General features: G+C 61.4%; 11 protein-coding genes across 11 annotated transcripts; 6 read left to right on the plus strand and 5 right to left on the minus strand.

Annotated features, from left to right (window-relative positions):
* Nucleotides 1–549: 549 nt before the first annotated feature.
* On the plus strand, nucleotides 550–1,282 carry PAN0_009c3804 (uncharacterized protein; the record flags this gene model as incomplete). Its single annotated transcript, XM_014800763.1, has 2 exons — nucleotides 550–1,186; nucleotides 1,242–1,282. 2 exons carry the CDS (start codon nucleotides 550–552, stop codon nucleotides 1,280–1,282), a joined length of 678 nt encoding a protein of 225 aa, XP_014656249.1.
* Nucleotides 1,283–1,709: 427 nt separating this feature from the next.
* Nucleotides 1,710–4,052, plus strand: PAN0_009c3805 (cell division control protein Cdc6; the record flags this gene model as incomplete). Its single annotated transcript, XM_014800764.1, has 1 exon — nucleotides 1,710–4,052. The coding sequence occupies one exon, from the start codon at nucleotides 1,710–1,712 to the stop codon at nucleotides 4,050–4,052; it is 2,343 nt and encodes a 780-aa protein (XP_014656250.1).
* A 129-nt stretch (nucleotides 4,053–4,181) lies between these two features.
* On the minus strand, nucleotides 4,182–5,066 carry PAN0_009d3806 (pre-rRNA-processing protein PNO1; the record flags this gene model as incomplete). The annotated part of the gene is made up of 1 exon (XM_014800765.1): nucleotides 4,182–5,066. One exon carries the CDS (start codon nucleotides 5,064–5,066, stop codon nucleotides 4,182–4,184), a length of 885 nt encoding a protein of 294 aa, XP_014656251.1.
* An 836-nt stretch (nucleotides 5,067–5,902) lies between these two features.
* On the minus strand, nucleotides 5,903–8,089 carry PAN0_009d3807 (polyadenylate binding protein; the record flags this gene model as incomplete). Its single annotated transcript, XM_014800766.1, has 1 exon — nucleotides 5,903–8,089. One exon carries the CDS (start codon nucleotides 8,087–8,089, stop codon nucleotides 5,903–5,905), a length of 2,187 nt encoding a protein of 728 aa, XP_014656252.1.
* Nucleotides 8,090–9,097: 1,008 nt separating this feature from the next.
* PAN0_009d3808 (mitochondrial grpe) lies at nucleotides 9,098–9,838 on the minus strand (the record flags this gene model as incomplete). The annotated part of the gene is made up of 1 exon (XM_014800767.1): nucleotides 9,098–9,838. The coding sequence occupies one exon, from the start codon at nucleotides 9,836–9,838 to the stop codon at nucleotides 9,098–9,100; it is 741 nt and encodes a 246-aa protein (XP_014656253.1).
* A 1,251-nt stretch (nucleotides 9,839–11,089) lies between these two features.
* Nucleotides 11,090–14,242, plus strand: PAN0_009c3809 (uncharacterized protein; the record flags this gene model as incomplete). Its single annotated transcript, XM_014800768.1, has 2 exons — nucleotides 11,090–14,049; nucleotides 14,119–14,242. The coding sequence occupies 2 exons, from the start codon at nucleotides 11,090–11,092 to the stop codon at nucleotides 14,240–14,242; spliced, it is 3,084 nt and encodes a 1,027-aa protein (XP_014656254.1).
* Nucleotides 14,243–14,392: 150 nt separating this feature from the next.
* PAN0_009d3810 (COP9 complex subunit 7a) lies at nucleotides 14,393–15,409 on the minus strand (the record flags this gene model as incomplete). The annotated part of the gene is made up of 1 exon (XM_014800769.1): nucleotides 14,393–15,409. The coding sequence occupies one exon, from the start codon at nucleotides 15,407–15,409 to the stop codon at nucleotides 14,393–14,395; it is 1,017 nt and encodes a 338-aa protein (XP_014656255.1).
* A 333-nt stretch (nucleotides 15,410–15,742) lies between these two features.
* PAN0_009c3811 (CAMK CAMKL CHK1 protein kinase) lies at nucleotides 15,743–17,701 on the plus strand (the record flags this gene model as incomplete). The annotated part of the gene is made up of 1 exon (XM_014800770.1): nucleotides 15,743–17,701. The coding sequence occupies one exon, from the start codon at nucleotides 15,743–15,745 to the stop codon at nucleotides 17,699–17,701; it is 1,959 nt and encodes a 652-aa protein (XP_014656256.1).
* Nucleotides 17,702–18,254: 553 nt separating this feature from the next.
* PAN0_009c3812 (clathrin adaptor mu subunit) lies at nucleotides 18,255–21,357 on the plus strand (the record flags this gene model as incomplete). The annotated part of the gene is made up of 4 exons (XM_014800771.1): nucleotides 18,255–19,397; nucleotides 19,621–19,818; nucleotides 19,931–21,173; nucleotides 21,266–21,357. The coding sequence occupies 4 exons, from the start codon at nucleotides 18,255–18,257 to the stop codon at nucleotides 21,355–21,357; spliced, it is 2,676 nt and encodes an 891-aa protein (XP_014656257.1).
* A 111-nt stretch (nucleotides 21,358–21,468) lies between these two features.
* Nucleotides 21,469–22,562, minus strand: PAN0_009d3813 (phenolic acid decarboxylase, bacterial; the record flags this gene model as incomplete). Its single annotated transcript, XM_014800772.1, has 5 exons — nucleotides 21,469–21,734; nucleotides 21,810–21,895; nucleotides 21,956–22,158; nucleotides 22,240–22,294; nucleotides 22,474–22,562. The coding sequence occupies 5 exons, from the start codon at nucleotides 22,560–22,562 to the stop codon at nucleotides 21,469–21,471; spliced, it is 699 nt and encodes a 232-aa protein (XP_014656258.1).
* A 321-nt stretch (nucleotides 22,563–22,883) lies between these two features.
* Nucleotides 22,884–23,888, plus strand: PAN0_009c3814 (cytosolic Fe-S cluster assembling factor CFD1; the record flags this gene model as incomplete). The annotated part of the gene is made up of 1 exon (XM_014800773.1): nucleotides 22,884–23,888. One exon carries the CDS (start codon nucleotides 22,884–22,886, stop codon nucleotides 23,886–23,888), a length of 1,005 nt encoding a protein of 334 aa, XP_014656259.1.
* Nucleotides 23,889–24,026: the final 138 nt, after the last annotated feature.

A 24,026-nucleotide genomic window follows, 5' to 3' on the forward strand; every position in this document is an offset into this window, starting at 1 on the left:
AGCTTGAGCCTGTTAACCTCCGGAGTCAGCGCTTGTTTCGACGTACCACAAGGCACTACTGTCCGCTGCTGGGACAACGATGGCGGCGGCGGCGGCGCAGGGCTGGAATCGAGGTGCCTGCGCCAACCGGCTCGGGAGCCCTTTTCGCACGATTGACGCGTGACAAGCTTCTACGACACGCGGACTCGTGTGGCGTTGTCGATTTACGCGACAGGTGGGTGTCACGCCGTGTGATTTCTGAGGTGAAGCCTGCTGAGACCCTACGCTGCTGCCTGCCGACGCCTGCTCCCAGTCACAGCGAGACCGATTGAGCCAATTTCGACTCGCCGGCGCTCAACGCAGGCCAAGGCCGAATGCGAAGCTCGACTGTCTCTGCTCGCAACGACGCACGGGCGAGTCCAGTGAAGGGCCTTCTTACTTCGCCTCGTTGCTCAGCTGTCCTCCCCTGTTGCTTGTGCACATCTCCCTGGGCCATCATTGCTTCTTACGCTCCTCTTGGACCATCGCCATCAGCTCTCCAGCGTCGAGCACCTCCCACTTTCCTCCAGCATGCCCATCACGAGAGCTTTGTCGAGCCGCCTGCGCTCCGGGTCGCGCCGACAGTCGACGCCAGCTGCTGCGATCAACCACCCAACCGAGGATATGACGGCGCTCAAGAGCCAGGCTCAAGCAGCAGCCGCCATGGTCGAGCCTGCGCGTGCACTGGTGGCCAGCGCCCTCGCTCAGCTCAACGTCCACAACACCGCCAAGGATGCAGGCTCGACTTCGGGCTCGAGCTCCTACGCTGCCAGCACCGCCGCCTCGACCACTTCGGCATCTTCGAGGCCTCGCTACTCGCGTGGCACCCGTCGACTATCGTCCCGGCGCTCGGTGCTGGGCAGCTCCGAGTTTGGCGACTCCTCGGACGATGAGAACGACGACAAAGGCCAGCAGCGCAGGATCGGCGGATGCTCCTCCCGAATCGCCACCACCGACCAGCCGGACGACAGCAACAAGGAGAACGTCGCCCCCTTCCGCTGCACCTCCCAAGACGTCCTCGACGCCGAGGCTCGCGATGTCCAGCACGAGCACGCTATCCGTCGCACCACGCCTTCTCGCCGCACCAGCCTCATGGAGCGCCCCTCGTTTGCTTCTTCACCGCGTCTCAGCCGCAGCTCCACCGTGTCCGACCTTTCCGCTTCACAAGGTGAGTTCCAAGTCCCCCGTGTCTCGTTGTGCTTGCAGCTACAGTGCTATGGCAGCCCCGATCGATTGGCTGCAGGCCGAGGGTGCAGCAGTGTGACGCTGCAAAACGGACCAAAAAACTCCACTCTGGACGGTCACATTTTGTGCTGCAAATATGCAGCGCGCGATGCAGCTTCTCATGCAGCTTCCCAGCCGTCACGCTGCGATGCGCCGCTCGACTCGGCCTGCCCGCCTGTCTGTCAATCCGCGACGCGCCAATTTACGCGTTGGCTCTCGAATGGCCGCGTCTCACTGCCAAAGTGCCTCAGACCTGCTGCAGATGCCTTTTTTCCAAGTTCACGCCGCTCACCACCCTCATCTCTCCTTCCTCCTTCTTGCCTCTCCCAACCCACCTCTCTGCCTCGATATCCTCTCTCTCATCACCTCCTGTTCTCGTTGTTTATTGCTGCATTTCTATACCCTGCACACCTCGTCGTTCGCTTTCGACACACTTTGATACCCCGCGCACCGCACCCACTTTCGCCATGTCAGCTTCTTCCATCCCGAGAACCCCCTCGAGGAGATTGACGCGCACAGCTTCGGACCAACACGTTTTCAGCTCCTCGCCCACCAGCCGCACAACGACAGACTCCACCCCAACTCGTCGACCCTCGGCGCTCTCGGCCTCGGGCAGGAAACGATCGCGCAACGACTTCGACTTGGAGCACGCAGACGATGGTGCCGTGCCGGCCAGCCCGCTCTCCCGACTCCGTCTCAACACCCCTACCACCCGTTGCCATGCCACACACCTCCTCGACAGCCCCTCGTCGTCTCGCATCTCTAGTCTCGCCACCCCCGACGAGCTCTCCGGCTCCTACTTCCCGCTCTCGTCCCAGGACTCGGCGCAGAGCACGCTCTTTGACTGCCAGAGCATCGCAGAAACCTCCTCGGCACCCACCTCATCCTGCTCTTCGGACCGCGACGTCTCGCCTCCCGTCCACGCTGCCATGCTCAAGTCGGCTGCTGCCGACAAGTACTCGAGCGTCTACGCGCATGCGAGAGCCTTGCTGCGATACGCCGCTGGTGTAGACCCCGCAGAGACCGAGGCCGGCCTCACCATCACTGGCGCCACCACTGCCAGCCACGGAGCGAACCACGTCAAGGTGGTGGGCCGCGAGTCCGAGCGCGTCGCCATCCAGCTCTTCCTCCATCAGTCTTTTGGCCTCTTTGCCGACGCGCCACAGCGTGCGCGTGCGCTCGGCGTCGAGCTCGACGGCGACTCCGAGGCTGCCTGCCTCTACGTCTGCGGCCTGCCCGGAACCGGCAAGACGGCGCTCGTGCGTTCGGTGCTCAACAGCCTCTCGCAATCCACCGGCTCGTCCGCCGCAGCGCGCCTCGTCCCGCGCGTCGCCTTTGTCAACTGCATGACGCTCTCCCACCCGCGACTCATCTTTGCCAAGGTGCTCCAGGCGCTCGGCTCCAACGCCGCCGAGGGCCAGTCGGATGCCGTCGCCGAAGCCCAACTCTCGACGCTCATCCGCGACGGCCACCAGCGCATCCTCATCGTCCTCGACGAGATGGACCACCTCCTCCAGAGTCGCGCACACCAGAACATCCTCTACAAGCTCTTCTCGTGCGCCAACAGTCGCGGCTGCAGCCTCATCGGCATTGCCAACTCGCTCGACCTCACCGAGCGCTTCGTGCCGCTCCTCGCCAGCAAGGGCGCCTCCCCCGCCCTGCTTCACTTCCGCCCCTTTGAGGCAAACGAGATCGTCTCTGTCATTCGCGACCGTCTCTCGGGCCTCCACGCGCGCTACGACGACGACAGCGACGAGCAGCAGCAGCAGCAGCAGCAGCAGCAGCAGCCTGCTCCCGAAGCCGACGATGCGCTTCCGCTCTTCACTCCGACCGCCGTCGAGCTGCTCGCCAAGAAGATCGCCAGCGCCACGGGTGATCTGCGCAAGGCGCTCGACGCCGCGCGTCTGGCGGTCGAGATGGTGGAGAACGAGCAGCGCAAAAAGGCGGTCGCCGAGGCTGAAGCCGAGCGCGCCAAGGCTGCAGCCAACGCCGCGACGGTGTCGGAGCAGGCAGCGCCGGAGCAGGATACGGCTGCGCCAGCGTCTGCATCCGCGCCGACGGCCGAGGAGCATGCGGCGGGGCGCGCGACGGTGCTGCGCCACCTCACGCGCACCAGCGCACCCAAGGCGACGCCGACACACATCCTCAAAGTGCTCACAGCCGTTCTGGGCTCTCCGAACCTGTCCAAGGTGCGCAGTCTAGGTGTGCACCCGAAGCTGGTGCTGCTTGCTGTGCTGGTTGCGCAGGCACGTGCCGAGCAGGGTCTCGGTGTGCTTGGCAGTGCCAACACTAGCGGTTCGGCGGGCGGGGGGCTGCGCATTGCGGATGTCGAGTCGACGTACCATGCGGTGCTCAAGGCGGAGAACGGGCTATTTTCGCCGCTCGAAGGCTCGGAGCTCCTGGGCGTATTCGACATGCTGGAGGTGAACGGCGTGATCCGCATCTCGAGCGACGTCGAGACGTCCACTCTTGCGCCGGGAGTGGGTGGGGCTGTGGTTAGCAGTGGGGTGAGTCCGAGCGGGAAGAGGGCGGCGAAGAAGCAGTTGCTGGCGAGCAGTAGGCGGGTGTACCTCGCCATGGCGGCGGACGATGTCACGCGCGGGATTACCACCTCGGCACCCGCAAGTGCGACGGTAGGCGTGGCGAATGGAGGTGTGGCGGTGGCCGAGACGATCGCACGCGTGTATGCGCGCGAGAAGGATCGTGCCGTCAAGGCCAAGTTGTACCACTCGATCGCCACCGAAAACGCCCGTATCCGTCAAGAGGAACTGGGTGGTGGACGAATGGCTGTTCCCATCGGCTCGTTCTAACCCTCGCCAAGCATTCAATCCCACTTTTTTTTCAGCGATTCTTTCTTCTCTGTGGGCGCATTGTGTGTGAGGACGAGACTGGGCATTGCGTATTTCGAGACGGGAGTTGTACATGGATGGGGTGTGGTTTCAGGCACGTTGACGTTGACGAGCGCCGATGGTCTTTAGGTTGCTGTACACCTTGCCGGGCGGGCTACCTCTGATCAGCGCAACCACGGCATCCCTGGCGATCTTGATGTTGGCAAAGTTGCCGAGGATGTGGATCTTTGTATCTGCGATGACGAGTCGTGTCCTCGAGGCGTTTTCGATGGCGAACCTTGTCCTACCATCCTTGCCTGCGATTCGTCCGATGGCTCGCGAGAGGTTATCGCCTTGGAGGGTTTTGACGTCTTTGATTTCAAACGTATCGATGAACAGATCGTCCATCCTCAGCAGGGCAATTGCATCGTCGGCGTCGAAGCCAAGTGCAAAGGCTTTGACGAAGTCGGCACCTTTTTGAAGCATGCCTTGTTCGGTTGTGTAACGTGAAGACTTGAGTTCGACGCACTTCTTTCCGACGTTCATCCTCACTTGGAGCGAGGCCATTTCGACCAGGGGGGTGTAGATCTTGTGCCACTCGTTCTTGAGTGGCGTCAAGCGGTGAGGAGGGATGGGGATCTTGCGAAGCTGCCCCTTGGCAACTGCCGTCAAAGATGCTGTGCCAAGCGGCTTGAACGATGGCTTCGACTCCTCGGTCGTAGTTGTGGCGCTAGTGGGGGCATTGGCGGTAGAGGTTCCAATCATAAGCTCGTCATCCTCATCCATAGCTGGCGCGGTCGCGAAAGTCTCGTCGCCAAGATCAACGTCCGAATCATCGTCACCTTCCTGACCGAACGGCTTGCTGTGCTTCAAAACCACATCCTCATCCACAACCGCAGGCTTGCTAGGTGTGCCAACCAGCCCGGCCTTGGCAGATGCCTTCTTGGGCCGACTCGTGCTGCCGGATGCCCCAGCTTTGCTTGGTGTAGCCACCATTGCGCGTTATTCCCCGGTCGGGTTTGGTATATACCGAGATGGTACGAATACGTAGAGTGCGATGAGTACGGCTGTTCGCGACGGTGTGCGAGGTGTGTGTAGAGCTGATGGATGTGGTGGAGAACCAAGCTTAGCTTGCGCCCTGTCCCAAAAAAACTTCCCCCCATGGCACAGTGGCCCCGAGGCCTGCACTTTTTTCTGCTGCAACTCAAAATTTCACCGAACCCTGTCCTTTTTCAAAGTTTCAGCCTGTTAAACCCGGCCCTCGCCTCCGACTCCACCGTCTCACTGCCCAACCATGCCTATCACACTGCACACCACATCGTAGGCCAAACACATGCACACCAAAGTTGTAGTAAGCCAAATCGAATTGACACAAAACAGCGAGGTGATCAACCCAATGCGAGCGGAAAACGACAAGGGTGCGCAACGGGGGAGATGCAACGCACAAGACAGGGAAGCGGACCGAGAGCAAGAGCGAGCGACTTTTGTGGCCCCCCTCAAACATCGCCGGAAAAAAAAACAAATATAAACAGTAAGAGCGGGAGCAGCGGGAGGGGAAGCTGGGGACGAATTAGGATATGGTACAACGGATCTGAAACAAACGAAAAACAAACGACAAAGGAAGGCAGCCGTACAGACTGACCCTATTGACGACAGCTCCCCCTGTCTCTCTCTCTTCACTCGAGGAAAGAAGCCCGCTCTGCTGCCGCCTGGGCATTTTCTTGTTGGGCCATGCCCGAAACCTCGTCGCACCTGTCGTTGGGCACCTGGGTGCGCAAGGGATGATCTTTTGGGGGGTGTTGGTTGGAGAGGGTATCGACGTAAATACCCGCTTAGGCTTCGGTGGCAGGCGTCTCAGCCTCGGCCTCGGGGGCAGCGGGCTCGTTCTGCTGGTACTCCTTGAGCACCTCGAGTGCCTCGCTCACCTTGGCGTCGAGCGCCTCGCTCTCCTCGAGCAGGTGCAGCAGCTCCGTCACGGGCAGCTCGAGGATCATTCCGGTCAGCTTACCCGCGAGCTCGGGCTGGCTAGCCGCCACCTTGGGGTAGATGGCTTCGCCCAGCATCTGCTTCTGCTCGTCGGGGCTCGCCTTGGCGAGCGCAGCGGCGGTCAGAGCACCGGGAGCCTCGTCGCCCTGAGCGCGACCGGCGGGGCGCGCACCGGGGCCACGGGGCATGGGCTGGCCAGGGACAGGCTGGCCAGCGGGGCGAGGAGCACCGTTGACGCCAGCGGGGGGACGAGCACCGGCGGGGGAAGCGGGACCACCGGCAGCGTTGGGCGCACCGCGAGGCGGGCGGGCAGGGCGGTAGCCCTGGGGCATCATGCCGGCGGGGAACTGGCCGGGCTGGCCGTAGGGAGCCATGGGCATGCCCTGGGGCATCATGCCGGCCGGCGCGTAGCGCGGGCGGGGAACCATGCCGCCAGGCTGGCCGGGGAACGCGCCGGGCTGCGGGTAGTACATGCCAGGGCCGGGATAGCCCATGCCCTGGGCAGCGGCCTGCTGCTGCAAACGCAGCTGGTTGCGCTGCATGATCTGCGCCTCGAGCTGCTGGCGACGCACGTCCTTGCGCTGGGCGAGCGCAACGTAGAGCGGGCGGTTGTCGAGCATCTTGCCGTTCATCTCCGAGACGGCCTTGTTGGCCTCCTCGGGCGCCGAGTAGCACACAAAGCCAAAGCCGCGCGAGACGCCCGAGGGGGCGCGCATGATCTTGCACGAGGTGATGGCGCCGAAGGGGGCGAACTCGTCGCGCAGACGCTCGTCGTCGTACGACTCGGGGATGTTCTTGAGGTACAGGTTGACGCCCTGGAACTTGGCGAGCTTCTCGTTCTTGGCGGCCTCGTACGAGCGGCGCAGCTCCTCCTCGCGCTCGCTCTTCTTCTGGGCACGCGCGACAAACAGCTTCTGGCCCTTGAAGTCCGAGTCGTGCAGCTCGTCGACGGCGGTCTGAGCCTCGTCGTGGTTCTCAAAGTTGACAAAGCCGAAGCCCTTGGACTTGCCGTCGTCGTCGCGCTGGAGGACGCAGGAGGTGATCTTGCCGTACTTGGTGAAGAGCTTCTCGAACTCGTCGTCGGTGACGTCGGCGTCGACGTTCTTGCAGTAGACGTTGGTGAAGCGCGCGCGCGACTCCTCGATCTTGGCCTGGCGCTCCTTGCGCGGGATGTGGTGGCCGACGTAGACCTTCTTGTCGTTGAGCAGCATGCCGTTGACGTGCTTGATGGCGGCGTCGGCGGCCTCGGCGGTCTCGTAGTGGACGAAACCGTAGCCGAGCGAGCCGGACTCGCTGGTGGCGACCTTGCAGGAGAGGATGTTGCCGAAGGCGGCGAAGGTGTCGTGGAGCGCCTTGTTGTCGATGCCGGCGTCGAGGTTCTTGATGAAGATGTTGCCCTGGCCGGTGCGTCGGAGGGCGGGGTCGCGCTGGGACCACATGATGCGGCAGGGGCGGTTGCGGATGAGCGAGTAGTTGAGCTGCTCCATGGCGCGCTCGCCGTCGGCGGCGTTGAGGAAGTTGACGTAGGCGTAGCCGAGCGAGCGACGCGTCACGGCGTCACGGCAGACGCGGATGCTGGCGACGGGACCGATCATGTTGAAGATCTCGAAGAGCATGGCCTCGGTGACCGAGGGGTCGAGCTCGCCGACGTAGAGCGAGGTGTTGTTGGCGGCGGCATCGGCGTTGCGGTTGGCCTGCTCGCCGTTGCCGGCAGCCGGCTGCTCGGTGGCGGGAGCGGGGTTGGAGGCGGGGACGGCCTCGGCGGGGGCAGCAGCGGGAGACTCGGTGGAAGACATCGTAGCCGTGAGGTTCCCTTGAAGAAAAGAAGGGTAAAGAAAGAAGATGAGGTGAAGAAGGAAAGAATGGGAAGAAGAAAGGGTCGGTGAAGAGACTCTTTCTGGGGGATGCAATGCAGAGAGGACAGTGGTCAGCACTTGAGAGGTCTGATTCGATGCGATCTGGGGCGGCGGCGGCGGTGGCAGTGGTGGAGCAAAGCCGGCGTCGATGGCGGCAGGACGAGACGAGGCGGTCATGTCCGGACAGATCCATGAACCTGCTCGTCGCCATCGCCATCGCCATCGCCATCGCCATCACCGTCGCCATCATCACCAGGGCTGAACCTCCTCGGCACCCTCGCTGCGGCGCTGCTTTGGACTCGATGCTTACCTTTTATGTATGGGTTTTTTGGTTTTCTTTTGGCTTTGTACGAGGACTGTCGAACCTGTTTAAGGACGATGGAACCTCGGGTTTTTTTCGAAGAGAAGAAGGTGTTTTTGTTTTTTTACGAAAAGTTTTTTGGAGAGGAAGGAAGGAGGGATGGATGGTGTCGAGCGTGCTTAGAGGGGAGCGGGCGCAGCGCACCGCAGCAGCCAGGCCAGAGTGTGTGTGGTCTGCCTCCTCGCTCTCGCCCACGCATCCACATCCACACGCTCACAGAGGCCAGCGTCGACGCGAACCAGTCTCACTTCTCTGCTGCTGCTGCTCTCTGTTTTTTTTTTTTTCGTCTGCCGCTCGCGTTGGAAGGAAGACTCGGACGACGAGATTTTGCAGCTGCGCAGCAAATTTTCCAGAGATTTTTTCTTCTGCCACGGCAGGCGGCTTGGCAGGCAACAAAGGGCCCGCAACCGCGTTTGACCAGCTCACGCGGCCCGATCCACCCCACCGCCGATGCAGCCTAGCGTGTAGGCCGGCGAGGCAGCTCAGAGCGTGTATTCAGCCCCCTCGAGCCGAATTCAAGCCGAAGCAAAAATTTGAATTCTCGCTCCACAGGGAGCAGCCTCGAAATGAAGAATGAGTGACCTTCCGAGGAGCGGCTGTCGGCCAACGAGATGGATCATACGATCAGTGCGCCAAGCACAGACTGGCACACACAGGCTGGCACACACGGGCTGGATAGGTGAGCGGGAACGGAAAAAGTGGTGGGGCTGTTGTAGCATTGGGATGCAGTGTTGTGGTGGGGAGTCAATCTTGAAACAAGTACAGATATACAGGAGACGTAGCTGGCAAGATGGTGTGAGGCCTTGTGTTCATTTTGGGTGGTCTCAGCTGGACTGGACGACGCCGACCTCGGCGGCACGCAGCAGACGGTCCTTGATCTTGTATCCGAGCTTGCTGCACTCGAGCACCGTGCCGGGCTCCTTGCCGGGAACGGGAGCCTGGTAGAGCGCCTCGTGCTCCTTGGGGTCGAACTTCTCGCCGGTGGGGTCGAACTGGACGATGCCGTGGGTGCGGAGCATGTCGAGCAACGACTTGGAGGTCAGGTCGACACCCGAGTAGAGGTCGGCGACCACGCGGCGCGGGTCCTTCGTGTCGAGGTCCTTGGGTGCGGTTCGGAGCTCCTCGGGCACCGACCTGAGTGCGAGACCGAGGATGTCGATGGAGGAGGTGAGGTCCTTGGCGAGCCTGGTGATGGCAAAGTCGCCCGCTTGCGCCTTTTCGTCCTTGCTTCGTCGCTGCAGGTTCTGATAGTCCGCCTTGCCGTACAGGATGGCTTCTTGCAGCTCCTTGATCTTGGCGTCCTTCTCCTTGAGTTGGGTTTGAAGAGCCTCGGTGTCGGCGGCGCCGGACTTGTCGGTGGCCCCCATGGCTTCACCGGATGCCTGGTTGTCCTGCTCCTTCTTGGAGCTCGCCGAGTTGAAGGCGGCTCGTGTGGTGGAGAAGTTCATGGCGCGCGACGCAGGCGCTGCGGTGGCTGTAAGAAGCTGCTTGGAAGAGCCGGCGACGGCAGACCGCGATGCGGATCGGAGCGCGAATCCGAGCGAGCGAGACATGGAGCTCGACATTGTGAAGGTGAACGGGAGAGAGAATGTAGCGAGGCTAAGAGCTAGATGGTGGAGAGCACAGGAGTGGAGGCGGGTTGGGGCTCAAATTGGAAGAAGTGGATCCGGCTGCAGCTGAGCCAACGAGTGGCAAGCGGCGGGCGGCGGGCAGCAGCGGCAGACGGTATGACCCGAGCTCCAATTTCGCCGCATCTCGATTCGCCCTCCGGCTGAAGCTCAACGAAGCGTGGGGAAGCCAGGCCTGACTCGAGAATGCCAATCAATGTTACGCCGTCTCCAGTGGACAATTAAAAAGCTCGTCACTCGTATACAAATCTAACATGAACAACCGCCGCCGAAAGCTATGAAGTGGAGCCGGTGCACAAAGCTTCTGGCTAACATGCTTCATATCCTGAGCACGGAGCGGCTGGGAGAGATCCGATCATCGCAATACCGCATCTCATGGCCATGATTCGAGGGACAAGGCGATCCAGGCGCTGGGCGGTGGTTGATGGCATGGAGGGATGGCGCAAGCGAGCGACTTTATCAGCATCCGCGCGGGCCCGACTGAGCAGCGCCGCCTCGATTGGATTGGGTTGGATTGGACCCTGAGCGTGAGTGCAGCGCAATGCAGCGCAATGCAGCGCACTGCAGCACCAAATGCTCAGCGCGCCTATCTCTCCTCCACTCGACACTGGTCGGGTGCGGCAGATCGCGTGCGGCGCGCAGTCGGCTACAGTAGCTGCAGCTGCCGCTCCACAATCGCAACCCTTTCGACGGCGCTGGACTGGCCCCTGGCTGACTCGCCGAGCGGCTGGGCTGGCTGGCAGGCAATCAATCCCTTTTTCAAAAAGTGAGCCAGCCAGGCTTGTGCTCTCGTGATCTTGTCATCCCTCCTCCTCCTCATCCCCACAAGCTCACAAGCTCACAAGCTCACTGACAAGCTCGGTCTGTTGAACCTTGCCTGCATCTCTCACCCGATTTATCGCCATCGCACCGCTGCTCGTGCCCATCACCATCCGCATCCTCGTTCCAACTTCAGCTTGCTCGTCAAAGCTCGGCTCAGCCCAACGCCTGGAATCCTGGATTGCTCATTTCCTCCTTTCCGTCCCTCCCAGCGAGCTTCGATACCGACTGCGGACACGGCTCTTTTACATCAACGAGTCTCGACATCTTCGCTCCTCACCGCGTGCTGGGGCCTTGGGCCGCACTTGACGCGCGCTACGCTCTCGCCATCCAAGCTCTCTGCCCGTCGTTCCATCGAGCTCTGCCAAGATGACGTCGCTCTCGCAGTACGCCTCGCGCTTCCTCTCCTCTGGCCTCGCCACTTCCGTGCGCCCGGGCGTCGAGTCCGACCACGACGCCAACGACCCTGCCGACCCTCTCTTTTATAGCCACGCCTCGGTCTCCGCTGCTCCTTTCTCCCATCCCAACAACTCGCACAATCCCTACGGCCCCGATTACAGCCTATCCAGCTCCGACGGCCTCCCCACCCCTCCCGCGCATCACAAACACCCATCCCACAGCGGCATCCTACACAGCCTCACAGGCGCAAGCCGTTTCGGTCCTGCCTCCTTTCTCGCCTCAGGTCGAGGCAGGCCTGCAGCCAATCACGCTACCCACGCCATCCGCGAGTCGCTCATCCGTGAGATCGACGACGAGGACGACGTCGACCTCTGGCGCGACGATCGCCGCATGCCAGGCCTGGCTTCTCGTCTCGCACATTCGTCGCGCTCCCACGATCTCGACGACAGCTTGGATGGCTCCCAAAACGCAAACAGCCTCCTCCCCAAGCATCCAGCGCCGCCAGTCTCCTCATCCCCCGCAGCCCCATCCGATGCACAGGACCCCTTCCTTGCCGACGGCGATCTCGACGACGCCGCCAGCCACCACAGCACGTCCAGCACAAAGGATGGACGCGCCGCCACAACATCCGACTCGCCACACGTGCCCACAGCGGCCCAAAAACATCGTCGCGAGGCTGCCAAAGCACGCGGATGGCTGGCACACGGCTCCACCATCGACGCAGACGCCTCGCGCACCACCAACACTGCCGCCTCACACTCTGCCAGGGATAGCCGATACGATCCCTTCGAGTCGAGCATCTACTCGCCTCACGCTCGCACGCAAGACCAGAGTCGCCTCGGCGAGTCCTCGCTGTATGCGCAATCCCCACCATCTGCCAAGCCGCCGCGTTCCAAGACGGTAGCCTCGCATCGCGACCGATCCGGCGGTCTGTACAGCATCTACGATGAGCGCGAAGAGCACCACGACGATCGCTCCGACCTCTCGCGCTCCCGATCCGGCTCCGTCTCTGCATCCTCCGTCACCGACTCGGACTACGACACCGAGGGCGACGGTCGCCGCACCCAGCGTACCCGCCGCAAGTCGCGCAACCGCGCCCGCCAGATGACCTCAACTCTGCGCGAACCTCTCCTGCCGTCAGGATCCGGAGACGCGCGTCCGCTGCGCATCGGCATCAGGAGAGCCTCCAGTACCGACTCGGAAGCCTCTCTGCAGCAGCAGCACCATTCTCGCAACGAACGATCTTCCTCTCGCCACCAACGCTCCGGCCGCAATGCACGGCCGGGATCCTCGCGTGACCACGATCAAGACGTCATCGACGAGATCCACCTTTATCCCGCGCCTCCCGCCAGGGCAGGCTGGGGACCGTGGGCGAATCGTCTCGCCTTTGGCAAGTACCGCGACAAGACCGCCATCGCCACATTCGCTGCCGCCATCGGGGCTGTTGTCTTGGTCGGTGCCTACCTCAGCTGGGGCGCACGGACGCCGAGCCAGCCCAAGTCGCCCAAGACGCGACCGTCGTCTTACTACACCATCACGCGATCGCTGCCCATCCTCATCCTCTTGACCGTGCTCTCGTTTGCTGCAGGAGTGGGCAACCTGCTGCTCCTCCGCAACTTGAGCCGATTCGGCGGCGCCAAGGTCTTACGTACGGGCCTCATGGGTGTGCCCATCGTGCTCGGCCTTGGATGGGTGTGGGCATTTGCGGGAAGCTTCGTCTACGACGACGAAGCATGGTCGGGAGGCGGGTGGAGCACCACGGGTCTGCGCATCATCTCGATTTTCCCGCTCGCGCTTGCCGTGCTTTTCGCCCGCATGGTGTGGCAGCGCCGCAAGGCGCTCTCTCGTTCCATCGCCGTGCTTGAACTCTCTTGCACGGTGGTGTTGATGCATCCGGCCTTGCTGGTGCTCGCGCTCGCTTCGCTGGGCGTGTTTGCGCTCGTGACGATTCCCTTTCTCTTTCTCTTCACTCGGCTCTTCCTCGTCGGTCACTTTGGACGGCCCAAGGGCGACTCGATGGAGTGGCAGACTGATACCAGGGCTGCTTGGCTGGCTTGGGCGACGCTGTGCGCGTGGCTTTGGACCTGGGCGGTACTGCGCGGCGTGCAACGCGTCACCGTTGCCGGTGTCGTCAGTCACTGGTATTTCCACCGTATCGGGGATGGTGCACCGGCTGCAGCGACGTCGCATGCTGCAGGACCATCGGGCACGGCTGCTCACTCGGACTACCACGCCTCCTCGGCTCGCACAGCGACTCTGGACGAGCGCCGTGCGGACGAAGACGGCCTGAACAAGGTGGCGTACGCTGCACACGATGACTCGATCTACGACGAGATGCCGGGTGCGCCAGGAACGTATCCGCAGCACCGCGATGCGCACGATGCGGTGCGTCGACATGCGGCGCCGGATGCGACCGAGGTGGTGCGCGTGAGCTTTGCGCGGGCGACGGGTCCGGCGCTCGGCTCGATCTGCATGTCGGCACTGGCGCTGGCGGTGATCAAGACGCTCACACTGGTGGCCGAGGTGGCGCGGAGGATTTCGGATGCGACGACGCAGCGCAGGGTGCCGCGGATGCTGCAGCCACTCACGCATGTGGTGGGCGTGTTGGCAGGGCTGGGTGCGGTGCTGCAGGCGTACAGCGATCTGGCGCTCGTGTATGTGGGTGTCACGGGCGACGGATTCTGGACCGCGGCCAAGAAGAGTGCGCAGCTGGTGAGCAGGCGCGGCGTACAGGGCGTCATGGAGGGACTGGTGATCAATCTCGTACTCGACTTGACGGCGATTGCGTTGTCGTTCCTGGCGGGATTGGTCGGATTCCTGTTTTCGGCGCACCAGCTGCATGTGCCGGCAGATGCACCGCTCGTGGGGCTGCTGTGTGCGCTGTTGCCGTACTGGACACTCAGGCTGTGTGCCGACGTGCTCAGCAATGCGTAAGTAGAAAGCGGTCATGGAGGGTGAGAACGTGCACTGACAAATGCTCTTCTGCTTTGCGATGACAGGTCGGATACACTGTATCTGTGCTATGCGATCGACCATGCCTCCAATGACGCACACTGCCCAAGGGCAGCCGATGCGTTCGAGGCCAAGCCGGCCGATGGATCCGAATCCATCCTTCCCTTTTGATCATCTTCAACCGAGGTCGCCTTGTCGACGGTCATGGCGATTCGTGGTCAGTTCACTCGCGCAGGCTCATGTAGAAAACGGTGTCAATGTGTCAGACTGTGGATCTTTCAGGATGATCATGCATTGCAGAGATGTGAGGGAAGGGGGAGCTTAGGCACGGGATCGTTTGTTGCCTCTGGCAGCTGAGGAGGTGGATTTCTTCCTGGCGCCCGTGCGCGAGTCTTCGTCGAGGTCCATTGCGGTTGCTTTGGACTTTTTCTGCTGGGCTTCGAGTTGGTGTTGAGCGTTTGTAAGATTCTGGAGTAGTGCTTGGTGGTGTTGCGTTCTCGCTGTTTCGGCCTGTGCGGCTGTGGAGCGGACGGCGTCCATACGCGATTGGAGGCTGGATAGCACCGATGCTGTTGTGGCCTGCCAAGTCTGGAGCGCCGAGAAGATATGCTGTAGCGATGCCTGCTTCCCGTTGAGGGACGGAAGGACAGAGTGCGCGGGGGGTGGAACGTTTCTGCCTTGAACATGATGCACTTCGAATCGCGATTGGAGCTGGTTGAGTCTGCCGGTGATGAGGCCAGCATAGACGGATTCGATGATGAGATCCTCGAGCTCGCGCGTCTGGGCAATCCCCAGCGCAGCATGCATGTCCGCATACGCGAGCGACTTGCTATTGCGTGCCAGCGACAGCAGCGTCAACTGTCGAAGCTTCTGCACCTCCTCCGCCGAAACCGCCTCGATTGCTCCAGCGCCAAGCAGCTGCAGGTAGTCATCGTACGTTCCGTACGCAAACAGTTGCAACAGAATCGACGCCGCCCGTAGCTGAGAGTCCGACTCGGAGGAGGAAGCGGAAAGCTCAACAACACCCGGGATGTCGAAAAGCTCACTGAAGAAGTACGCGCCCGGAGTGGAGATGGCCTGGTGGATCAGCTTGGCGGCTGCGGCGCCCCGAGGTTTGGTGGAGCGCGCCACGAGCAGCAGAGGCTCGAGGCGCGATGCGGACGAGGAGGACCCCGCTGCCGACGCTGCAGTGGTCGAAGAGGATGCTACGGCTGTCATTGGCGCGAACTTCTGGACCTGCAACCGAAAGAGATTGGGAGGGAAAGGGTGATGAGAGTGACGAGGAGGAGGAGGAGGAGGAGGAGGAGGGGCGATCCAAAGTGGAGGCGATTCGCTCATGTGAAGCCGTGCGCTGTGCCTTGCAGCAGTGGACTTGCGCGCGAGTCGGATTTTTTGGAAATATGTGCGATTTTGATCCTGCGCACACGTTGCAAGTTTCGTTTGGCTGAGTCGATGCTGTTGCTGATGCCACTCTACCCGACGCGTCGATGGCTGTCGGTGGCGCGCGCCTCAGTCAAGCAAGGAGACCAACACTCTGCGGCGGGCTTGGATTTTTTTGGAGGGACGCAGTCTTTGTGGCACCACAAACTTCATCGTTGCCACACTCCCACCATCCCCTAGCATCTTGTTGTTGTCGTCGTTGTGGTCGTCGTCGAGGAGGACTCGCCCATCATGCCCATCCCTACCTCGTCCACAGGGCAGTCGTACCCACCCGTGCTCGACTACCGCCTCGTGCAGCTCATCGGCGGTGGCGGCTTCAGCAAGGTCTTTCGCGCCGTCAATCCGCACTCCAAGTCGAATCCGGTCGCGGCGATCAAGGTGATCTCGTACGCGCCCAACCGATCCAACAAGTACCCCATCGACCGGCGCGCGCTGCAAAAGGAGGTCCAGGTACATTCGATCCTCAAGCATCCGAATGTGCTCGAGTTCCTCGGAGCGGTCGAGCGCGGTGTGGACAAGAATGGCAATGCGGGCAAGGAGAAGGGCATCCTCATGGGCGAATCGATCGCCACCACGCAGGAGTCCATCGAGGCGCGCGATAAAGAGCGCGAGAGGATGCGCAGCACGCCCTCCATGGAGGAGAACTACGTGCCCGGCCTCTACATGGTGCTCGAGCTCGGCGCCGGCGGCGACCTCTTCGACAAGATCGCGCCCGACTACGGCGTCGAGGAGGACCTGGCGCACTTCTACTTCCAGCAGCTCCTCTCCGGCCTCGAGTACATCCACTCGCAGGGCGTGACGCACCGCGACATCAAGCCCGAAAACATGCTGCTCGACGCCGAAGGCAACCTCAAGATCGCCGACTTTGGCCTGTGTTCGGTGTACAAGTACAAGGGCAAGGAGCGAGAGCTCACGGGCGCCTGTGGTTCGCTCCCCTACATCGCACCCGAGATGAACGGCAAGCCGTACCGTGGCGAGCCTGTCGACGTGTGGAGCTCGGGCGTGGTGCTGTTTGCGATGCTCGTCGGCAGCACGCCCTGGGACGAGCCCACGTCTCGATCGCCCGAATACAACGCCTACCGAAGCGGTGCGCTGTTCGAGTACGATCCCTGGACCAAGATCCCTGCGGATGCACTGTCGCTGCTCAAAAAAATGATGCACCCTCATCCCGAGCGACGCATCACGTTTGAGGGCATCCGGCGCCATCGATGGTTCAGGCGGCAGAACGAGCTCATGACCAACAAGGGCAAGTGCAACGACCCCGTCAACCTCGCCGAGAAGCTGCTCCAAGGTCTGGCGGTGTCGGGCGACATCAATCTCGAGGTGGCGGGCGGCGCTGCAGCAGCCGCCGCCGCGCGTCGACTCGAGCTGCATACCGACGGCCAGCGAGCGCAGGTGCCGGAAAACGTGTCGTTGACGCAGCCCGAGGCGATCCAGACGGGCTCGTTTGAGCTTGGTGCCGGTGGTTCGTCGGCGCGTGGCTGGCGCGATGGAGCGGTTGGACTGGCGCTTCCGTCGTCGACGGCCATGCCGTCCATCGCAGTGGGCAGCGACGACATGTCGCGCCGCCTCGCCATGAGCCAGCACATCACGACGCGCAGGCAAGAGTTTTCGTCGAGCGCCACGGGATCCGAGATGGGACTGCCAGGCGCCTCGCAGTTCACGCAGGCGCTCAATCACTTTACACAGTTCGAGGCGCTGACCAACATGGTCGGGGCCGGCAATTCGCATCGGTTCTCGCCGCATCTTACGCGCTTCTTTTCGTCGGCGACGCCGTCACAGATGGTGGCGTTGGTATCCGATGTTCTCGACAGTTTGGCCATTCAGAACGCCACCAACGCCATTGGCGAGCAGGAGGAGCTCGAAGAGGCGTACAACTTTATCATCGACGGCGGCGAGCCAGCGGCAGAAGCGGCGAGCACGACGGGAAAGCGCTTCGCCATCGGCACCAAGGGCGCACGCATCCGCCTCGCCACCATGGACAAGCGCAAGTGCCCCCTGCGCGGCGAGGTGTGGGTCGAGAACCTCATGGCTTCCGACTCGGGCTGCGACGTCGACCCGGCCTCTCAGGACACGGTCAAGACGCTCGTCGTCATGAAGAAGGGCAAGGGCGACCCGCTCGAATGGCGAAGACTCTTCCGTGAGCTCTGCCGCCGCCCCGAGATCCAGGCCACCATCATCTCGACGTGATTCTTACTCTTGCTCGCGCACGCATACCACCTGTCTTTGTATCTGTACAGCATCTCTTCCCTGTCGTTGCTAGTCGCTGTCTCGAATCACAACACCGCATTGCATCTAGCCCGCGGAGGAGGCTTGTCGATGGCCAGCGGAGGGGTGTGGACTTGGCTTAACAGAATTGCCGAAAAAATGGTGGATGGGAGCACGAGCCAGGTCAGTGATGGCCGGCTGGGTCGAAACGTGTTGGGCCCACCTGCAGCCCTCAGCTGGCCCCTGTCGCGCGCGCCCAAAAACAGACCTGGCAGCAGTGCTCCACGCTCAAGGCACGCGCAACTCGGCCGTCGCCCCAACCTCGAGCCGGAAAAGGGAGCATCAGCCGCGCCCAGCATCGCCCAATTTACTCCACACACACACACGCACGTTGCAACTTGGCCCTGTTTTTTCGAATGAGCCTCCTCCTCTCCATCATCACCACCACCACCACCATCGCATCGCGTTGTTCGTTCGTCACCGGCACGCTTAGAGGTCTTTGCTTTATAAACCACCACCCTCTACATCCACCACCATGGGAGAAGAAGAAGTCGGCGCTGCTGTGCCCAAGGAGCAGCGACAGGGATGGGGCCAGTTCCTCAAGTCCATCGCCACCTTCTCCGGTGATCTGTCGTCGCTCACCGCGCCGTCGTTCATCCTGTCGCCCGTGTCGCTCGTCGAGTTCCCCGCGTACTGGGGCGAGCATCCCGACACGCTCGCGGCGATCGCCAAGGGCAAAGACGAGGTGGAGCGCATGACGCTCGTGCTCAAGTGGTTCATCGGCACGCTCAAGGGCCAATTCACCGCACGTAACATCTCCACCGGCTCCGAAAAGAAGCCGCTCAACCCCATCCTCGGCGAGCTCTTCCTCGGCAAGTGGGGCGACAAGAACGGCCGCGGCGAGACCACGCTCACCGCCGAGCAGGTGTCGCACCACCCGCCCGTCACCGCCTACGCCATCGAGAACGCCACCGCCGGCGTCACCCTCGAGGGTCACTGCGCACAAAAGACCTCCTTCTCCGGCCGCACCATCTCGGTCAAGCAGGTCGGACACGCCGTGCTCCGCCTCAAGCTGCCCGGCAGCTCCAACGAGGAGCTCTACCTCATCACGCTGCCCAACCTGCTCATCGAAGGCCTGTGGTACGGCTCGCCCTACGTCGAGCTCACGGGCAACTCGTACATCCAGTCCACCACCGGCCTGCTCACCACGCTCAGCTACACGGGCAAGGGCTACTTTTCGGGCAAGGCGCACTCGTTCAAGGCCACCATCGGCGCCGGCGGCAACACGCTCTACACCGTCGAGGGCGAGTGGGCCGGCGTCTGCAAGTACAAGGGCAAGTCGCCCTCCGGCGGCTCCAACGAGGTGTTCTGGGACGCCTCGACCGAGCGCGAAGAGGTGAGCGTCGAGCCGGTGGAGAAGCAGGGCGCCATGGAGTCGCGCAACGTGTGGAAGACGGTCGCCAATGGCATCCGCACCCAGGACTACGACACCGCCTCCAAGGACAAGGCGCGCATCGAGAACGAGCAGAGGCAGAAGCGCAAGGACGAGGCGGCCGCCGGCACGCCACACCAGCTCGAGCACTTTGTCCACGTCGACGAAGACCAGGAGTACGCGCAGCTCGCCGCCATGTTCAAGGGCCAGCCGGCCCACGAGGACGCCTACCGCAAAAAGCCCCGCGTGCACTGAGGCGCAAAGCGCAGATGCGCCTTGTGATTTGTATGCCCTAGAATCGACACTGTCTCGCCCCCGCCTTCAATGGATGATAGCACGTGTGTTGGCCACTGCTTTGCGTCCAGAGATGCTCTGAGAATGGCTGCTTGGCTTGAGTCCGTGAGGTTGACCAGCCGCGGAAATCGGGTAAGATGTTAAGTTTGAGTGTCCGTGGCGTTGCGTGCACGAGCGAAGACTTGAATTCGGCGACCCCACTGAGGGCCATCGACCGCTGCGCGCCAGCAGAGAGTGCAACACAGGCCACCCTGCGCCCGAGGCGAGATTGGATCTCCTCTTCCCACATCCACGCTTCATCGACACCGCTACAGCCCGGCCTCTGCTCATCGCCACCACCCTTACGCGCACGCACGCACACACCCACCTGAGAGTCAGCAGATACACGGCCTAGCGCATCGGCCGTTTGCGCTCTGTACGTCAGTCGGTCGGACGAGGATCCCTGCGGCACTGCAATCATCAGGCTACTCCAACATACCTTCCAGCATCTAAAGGCCGGCATGACATCACTCATCGCCATCGTCGACCTCAAGGGCAAGTCGCTCATCCAGCGCTCGTATCGCGACGATGTGTCGCCATCGGCGGTGGAAAAGTTCCTGCCGCTGCTGCTCGATCTCGAAGAGGAGGCGGGTGGAAGCGCCGTGAGCCCGTGCTTCTCGTCCGAGGGCGTCAACTACATGTTTATCCGTCACAACAACCTGTATCTGCTCGCGCTCTCACGGCGCAACTCCAACGCCGCCGAGGTGCTCATCTTCCTGCACAAGCTCGCGTCGGTGCTCGAGGAGTACTTCAAGGAGCTCGAGGAGGAGTCGATCCGCGACAACTTTGTCATCATCTACGAGCTGCTCGACGAGATGATGGACTTTGGCTATCCGCAGACCACCGAGTCCAAGATCCTGCAGGAGTACATCACCCAGGAGTCGCACAAGCTCGAGGTGCAGGTGCGCCCGCCCATGGCCGTCACCAATGCGGTCTCGTGGCGATCCGAGGGTATCCGCTACCGCAAGAACGAGGTGTTCCTCGACGTCGTCGAATCCGTTAACCTTCTCGTCAGCGCCAATGGCAACGTGGTGCGCAGCGAGATCTTGGGCGCCATCAAGATGAAGTGCTACCTCTCCGGCATGCCCGAGCTGCGTCTCGGTCTCAACGACAAGGTCATGTTCGAAAACACGGGCAGGGCCGCACGCGGCAAGGCGATCGAGATGGAAGACGTCAAGTTCCACCAGTGCGTGCGTCTGTCGCGCTTCGAAAACGACCGCACCATCTCGTTCATCCCACCGGACGGCGAGTTTGAACTGATGAGCTACAGGCTCAGCACGCAGGTCAAGCCGCTCATATGGGCCGAGGCCATCGTGGAGCGTCACGAAGGCAGCCGCATCGAATTCATGGTCAAGGTCAAGGCGCAGTTCAAACGTCGCTCCACCGCCAACAATGTGGAGATCCACATTCCCGTGCCGGACGATGCCGACACGCCCAAGTTCCGCGCGGCGATTGGATCGGTGGTGTATGCGCCCGAAAAGTCGGCCATGGTGTGGAAGATCAAGCAGCTCGGTGGTGGGAAGGAGTTCCTGATGCGCGCGCACTTTGGCCTGCCCAGCGTCAAGAGCGAAGACACGCTCGATCGCCGCACACCCATCAGCATCAAGTTCGAGATCCCCTACTTTACCGTGTCGGGCATCCAGGTGCGATACCTCAAGATCGTCGAAAAGTCGGGCTACCAAGCTCTGCGTAAGTTGCCCAGCTGCCTAAGAGCCAGTGCACGAACAAGTACTGACGCCGTTTGCACTCCTTTCTCTCACTCGGTTTGTCGCGTGGTATAGCGTGGGTGCGATACATCACGCAGCATGGCGAGTACGATTTGCGCACGCAGAGCGAGAAGCCCTCGGCGAGGTTGGCGCCCTTTTCTGCATAGATTTTCGTGCACTCCCAGAACAGCATCTCGAATTCATACAGATACTTTCATCGCCTACGAAAGAACTGAAGGATGGCATTCCACTTGCAAAGCGACAAGACAGGGAGGCGACTAGAGGGTGGGAGCGTTGAGGTCGATGTCCTTGAGGTCGCCAGCACCGCGGAAGGATTCGAGGATGGTGGCCTGGTCGTTGAGGATGTGTCGGTCGGTCTGGATTCCGATCTTGGCGAGGTTGCGCCATCGCTCAAAGTCTTCCGGGTTGCGCTTATCGCCATGCGCCTCCTGCGGCTTCTCCCAGTGGCCCTTGGAAAAGTTGAGCATGGTGGTGATCTTTTGCTTCTTGATGTCGTACACCAACGAGCAAGTCGTTCCCGTCTCTACACCGCGTTCACACCACGTCCAAACCGGTCAACTTTGTTTCTCACTCCGCCAGGATTGGGGGAAAGGCTTACCTTCGAGCCAGTTGCATTGCCACAGCTCACCCGGTCGGATGCACTGGTAGTCGGCAGTCTGATAGTTCAGTCGACCCGCCATCGGTCTGTATAACAAAGCGGTCAGTATGTGCCAGATTGTGTTCGGGTGGGGGAGATGGGCTTACCCTCCATGGATGGCGTAGACAATGCGATTTTCCGAGCGGAACCACATTTCGTAGCGCCACTTTTCCGGTGCGCCCGTCTCGGGGTTCTCGGCATCGTAGTCGTACAGCAGATGCACATTGTCAATGTCGTTCTTGAATGCCTCGCGCACCGAAGCGTCGTCGCGTGGCCAAATCATGCTGAACTCGTTGCTTGTCGTAGGAAACTTGATGGTTCGTGGGTCTCAACGGGATGGCCAACGTCCAAGCTCTCGGGGGTTTATATACAAAAGCACAAGAAGGTGGACCGGTTCAGATTGAAGCTCAGGAGCTTCGCGGAAGCCGGTGAGCGAACACTCGACCCTGCATTCCAGGACGCCAAATGCGGGCCCGTCATCAACAAATGCCCGTTCCACAAGCCTGGGTTTCGGCGAATAAGCCCGAGGATGGAAGGGGAAGGGCTAAGAGTACATGTTTGCGTCATGCTGCACCACAACTCCACACTAGCCGGCGCACGAGCGCGGCACGAGCGCGGTACGTACGAGTGGACCCCGCTCCCGATGCCTTTCTCGCGGAAGACACGCACGAGAAATCCCAAGCTGTTCGCACGTTCTTCAACGACCGATGTCATGGTTCGCAATGCTGCGTGAGGTTTCGAACGACTCGGCGACGATCTTGTATGCAAGTCACAATGCATTCGTAAGCGGCAGTGCCGTGAATAGCTGTCAGACGGACCCGACTCAGATGAAGCTCCACTGGGGCGGAGATTAGCTGCCCGATTTTCCTGCAGGGGCCTCCGATGCATAGCCCGATCCAGGTGCGGGTAGGGAAGGAAGAAAGATAGCCGGCGTGGAGGTGACTCCCTGCAACTTGCCTCCCCACCGACTGAGCACTTGCTCAACGATCCGCCACCATCTCCACCGCCACGCAAAGCAAGAGGCAACACGGCGCGATGAGTGCATCGGGGCCATCGGTCTCGCCGTCGGCGTCGCATCTGGGTGCAGACCCCAAGATCGTACGCCGTCTGTCGCAGGTGTCGAACATCATCCTCGTGCTCTCGGGCAAAGGCGGCGTGGGCAAATCGTCCGTATCTGCGCAGCTTGCGCTCTCACTCTCCTCCACCCCCATCTCTCCAGACGGCCGGCTAGCCAAAGTGGGTATTCTGGATGTGGACCTGACGGGACCGTCGATTCCACGCATGTTGGGCCTGGACGGCGCCACGGTCAAGCAAAGTACGGACGGATGGGTGCCCGTGTACACGGATGCGTCGCAACAACTCGCCGTAATGTCCGTCGGATTTCTGCTCCGCTCGCGCAACGATTCGGTCGTCTGGAGGGGTCCAAAGAAGAACGCTATGATCAAGCAGTTCCTCGGTGACGTTCGATGGGGTGCTCTGGACTATTTGATCATCGATACACCACCGGGAACGTCGGACGAACACATTTCGATCCTCGAATACCTACGTACCTTCTCACCCTCCGCGGTTATGGTCACCACCCCTCAAGCCGTTAGTCTGGCGGATAATCTGCGCAGTTTGGACTTTTGTCGCAAGACTCAGCTGCCCGTACTGGGGCTGATCGAGAACATGTCCGGGTACATCTGTCCGCACTGCAAAGACTGCACCAACGTCTGGGGTAAAGGCGGTGGTGAAGCCCTGGCGAAACGAGAAGGAATCCACTTCCTCGGACGAATTCCAATTGATCCGGGTCTTGTACGTGTGTTGGATGATGCCAAGGAAGACGCGCAACAACTGCTACACCAGCTCGAGGATAAACCGGACGCTATCGACCAACCACTCACAACGCAAGACTCGAGCGTCACAGCAGGAACCCTACTCTCACGTTCAACAATACACCGATACCGAGACAGCCTTTCGTTTCCCATCTTCCAGGACATCACCAACCAGATCCGCGACAAAGCCGCCACACAGAAAGCCAACCCCACATCCACGTCCTAGCCTCCCCCCCACACACCTGCAATCTTATCCTCCAAACATAGACGCTGGCGGCCCGAATTGTGAATGTGCTCTGCGAACAGCCGACGCATTTCCTCCGCATTCCACCCCTTCGCCACCAGCCCAACGTTTACAATCACA

The sequence above is a fragment of the Moesziomyces antarcticus genome (genome assembly GCF_000747765.1).
Source record: "Moesziomyces antarcticus DNA, scaffold: scaffold_v10009, strain JCM 10317, whole genome shotgun sequence".
Lineage (NCBI taxonomy): Eukaryota > Fungi > Basidiomycota > Ustilaginomycetes > Ustilaginales > Ustilaginaceae > Moesziomyces > Moesziomyces antarcticus.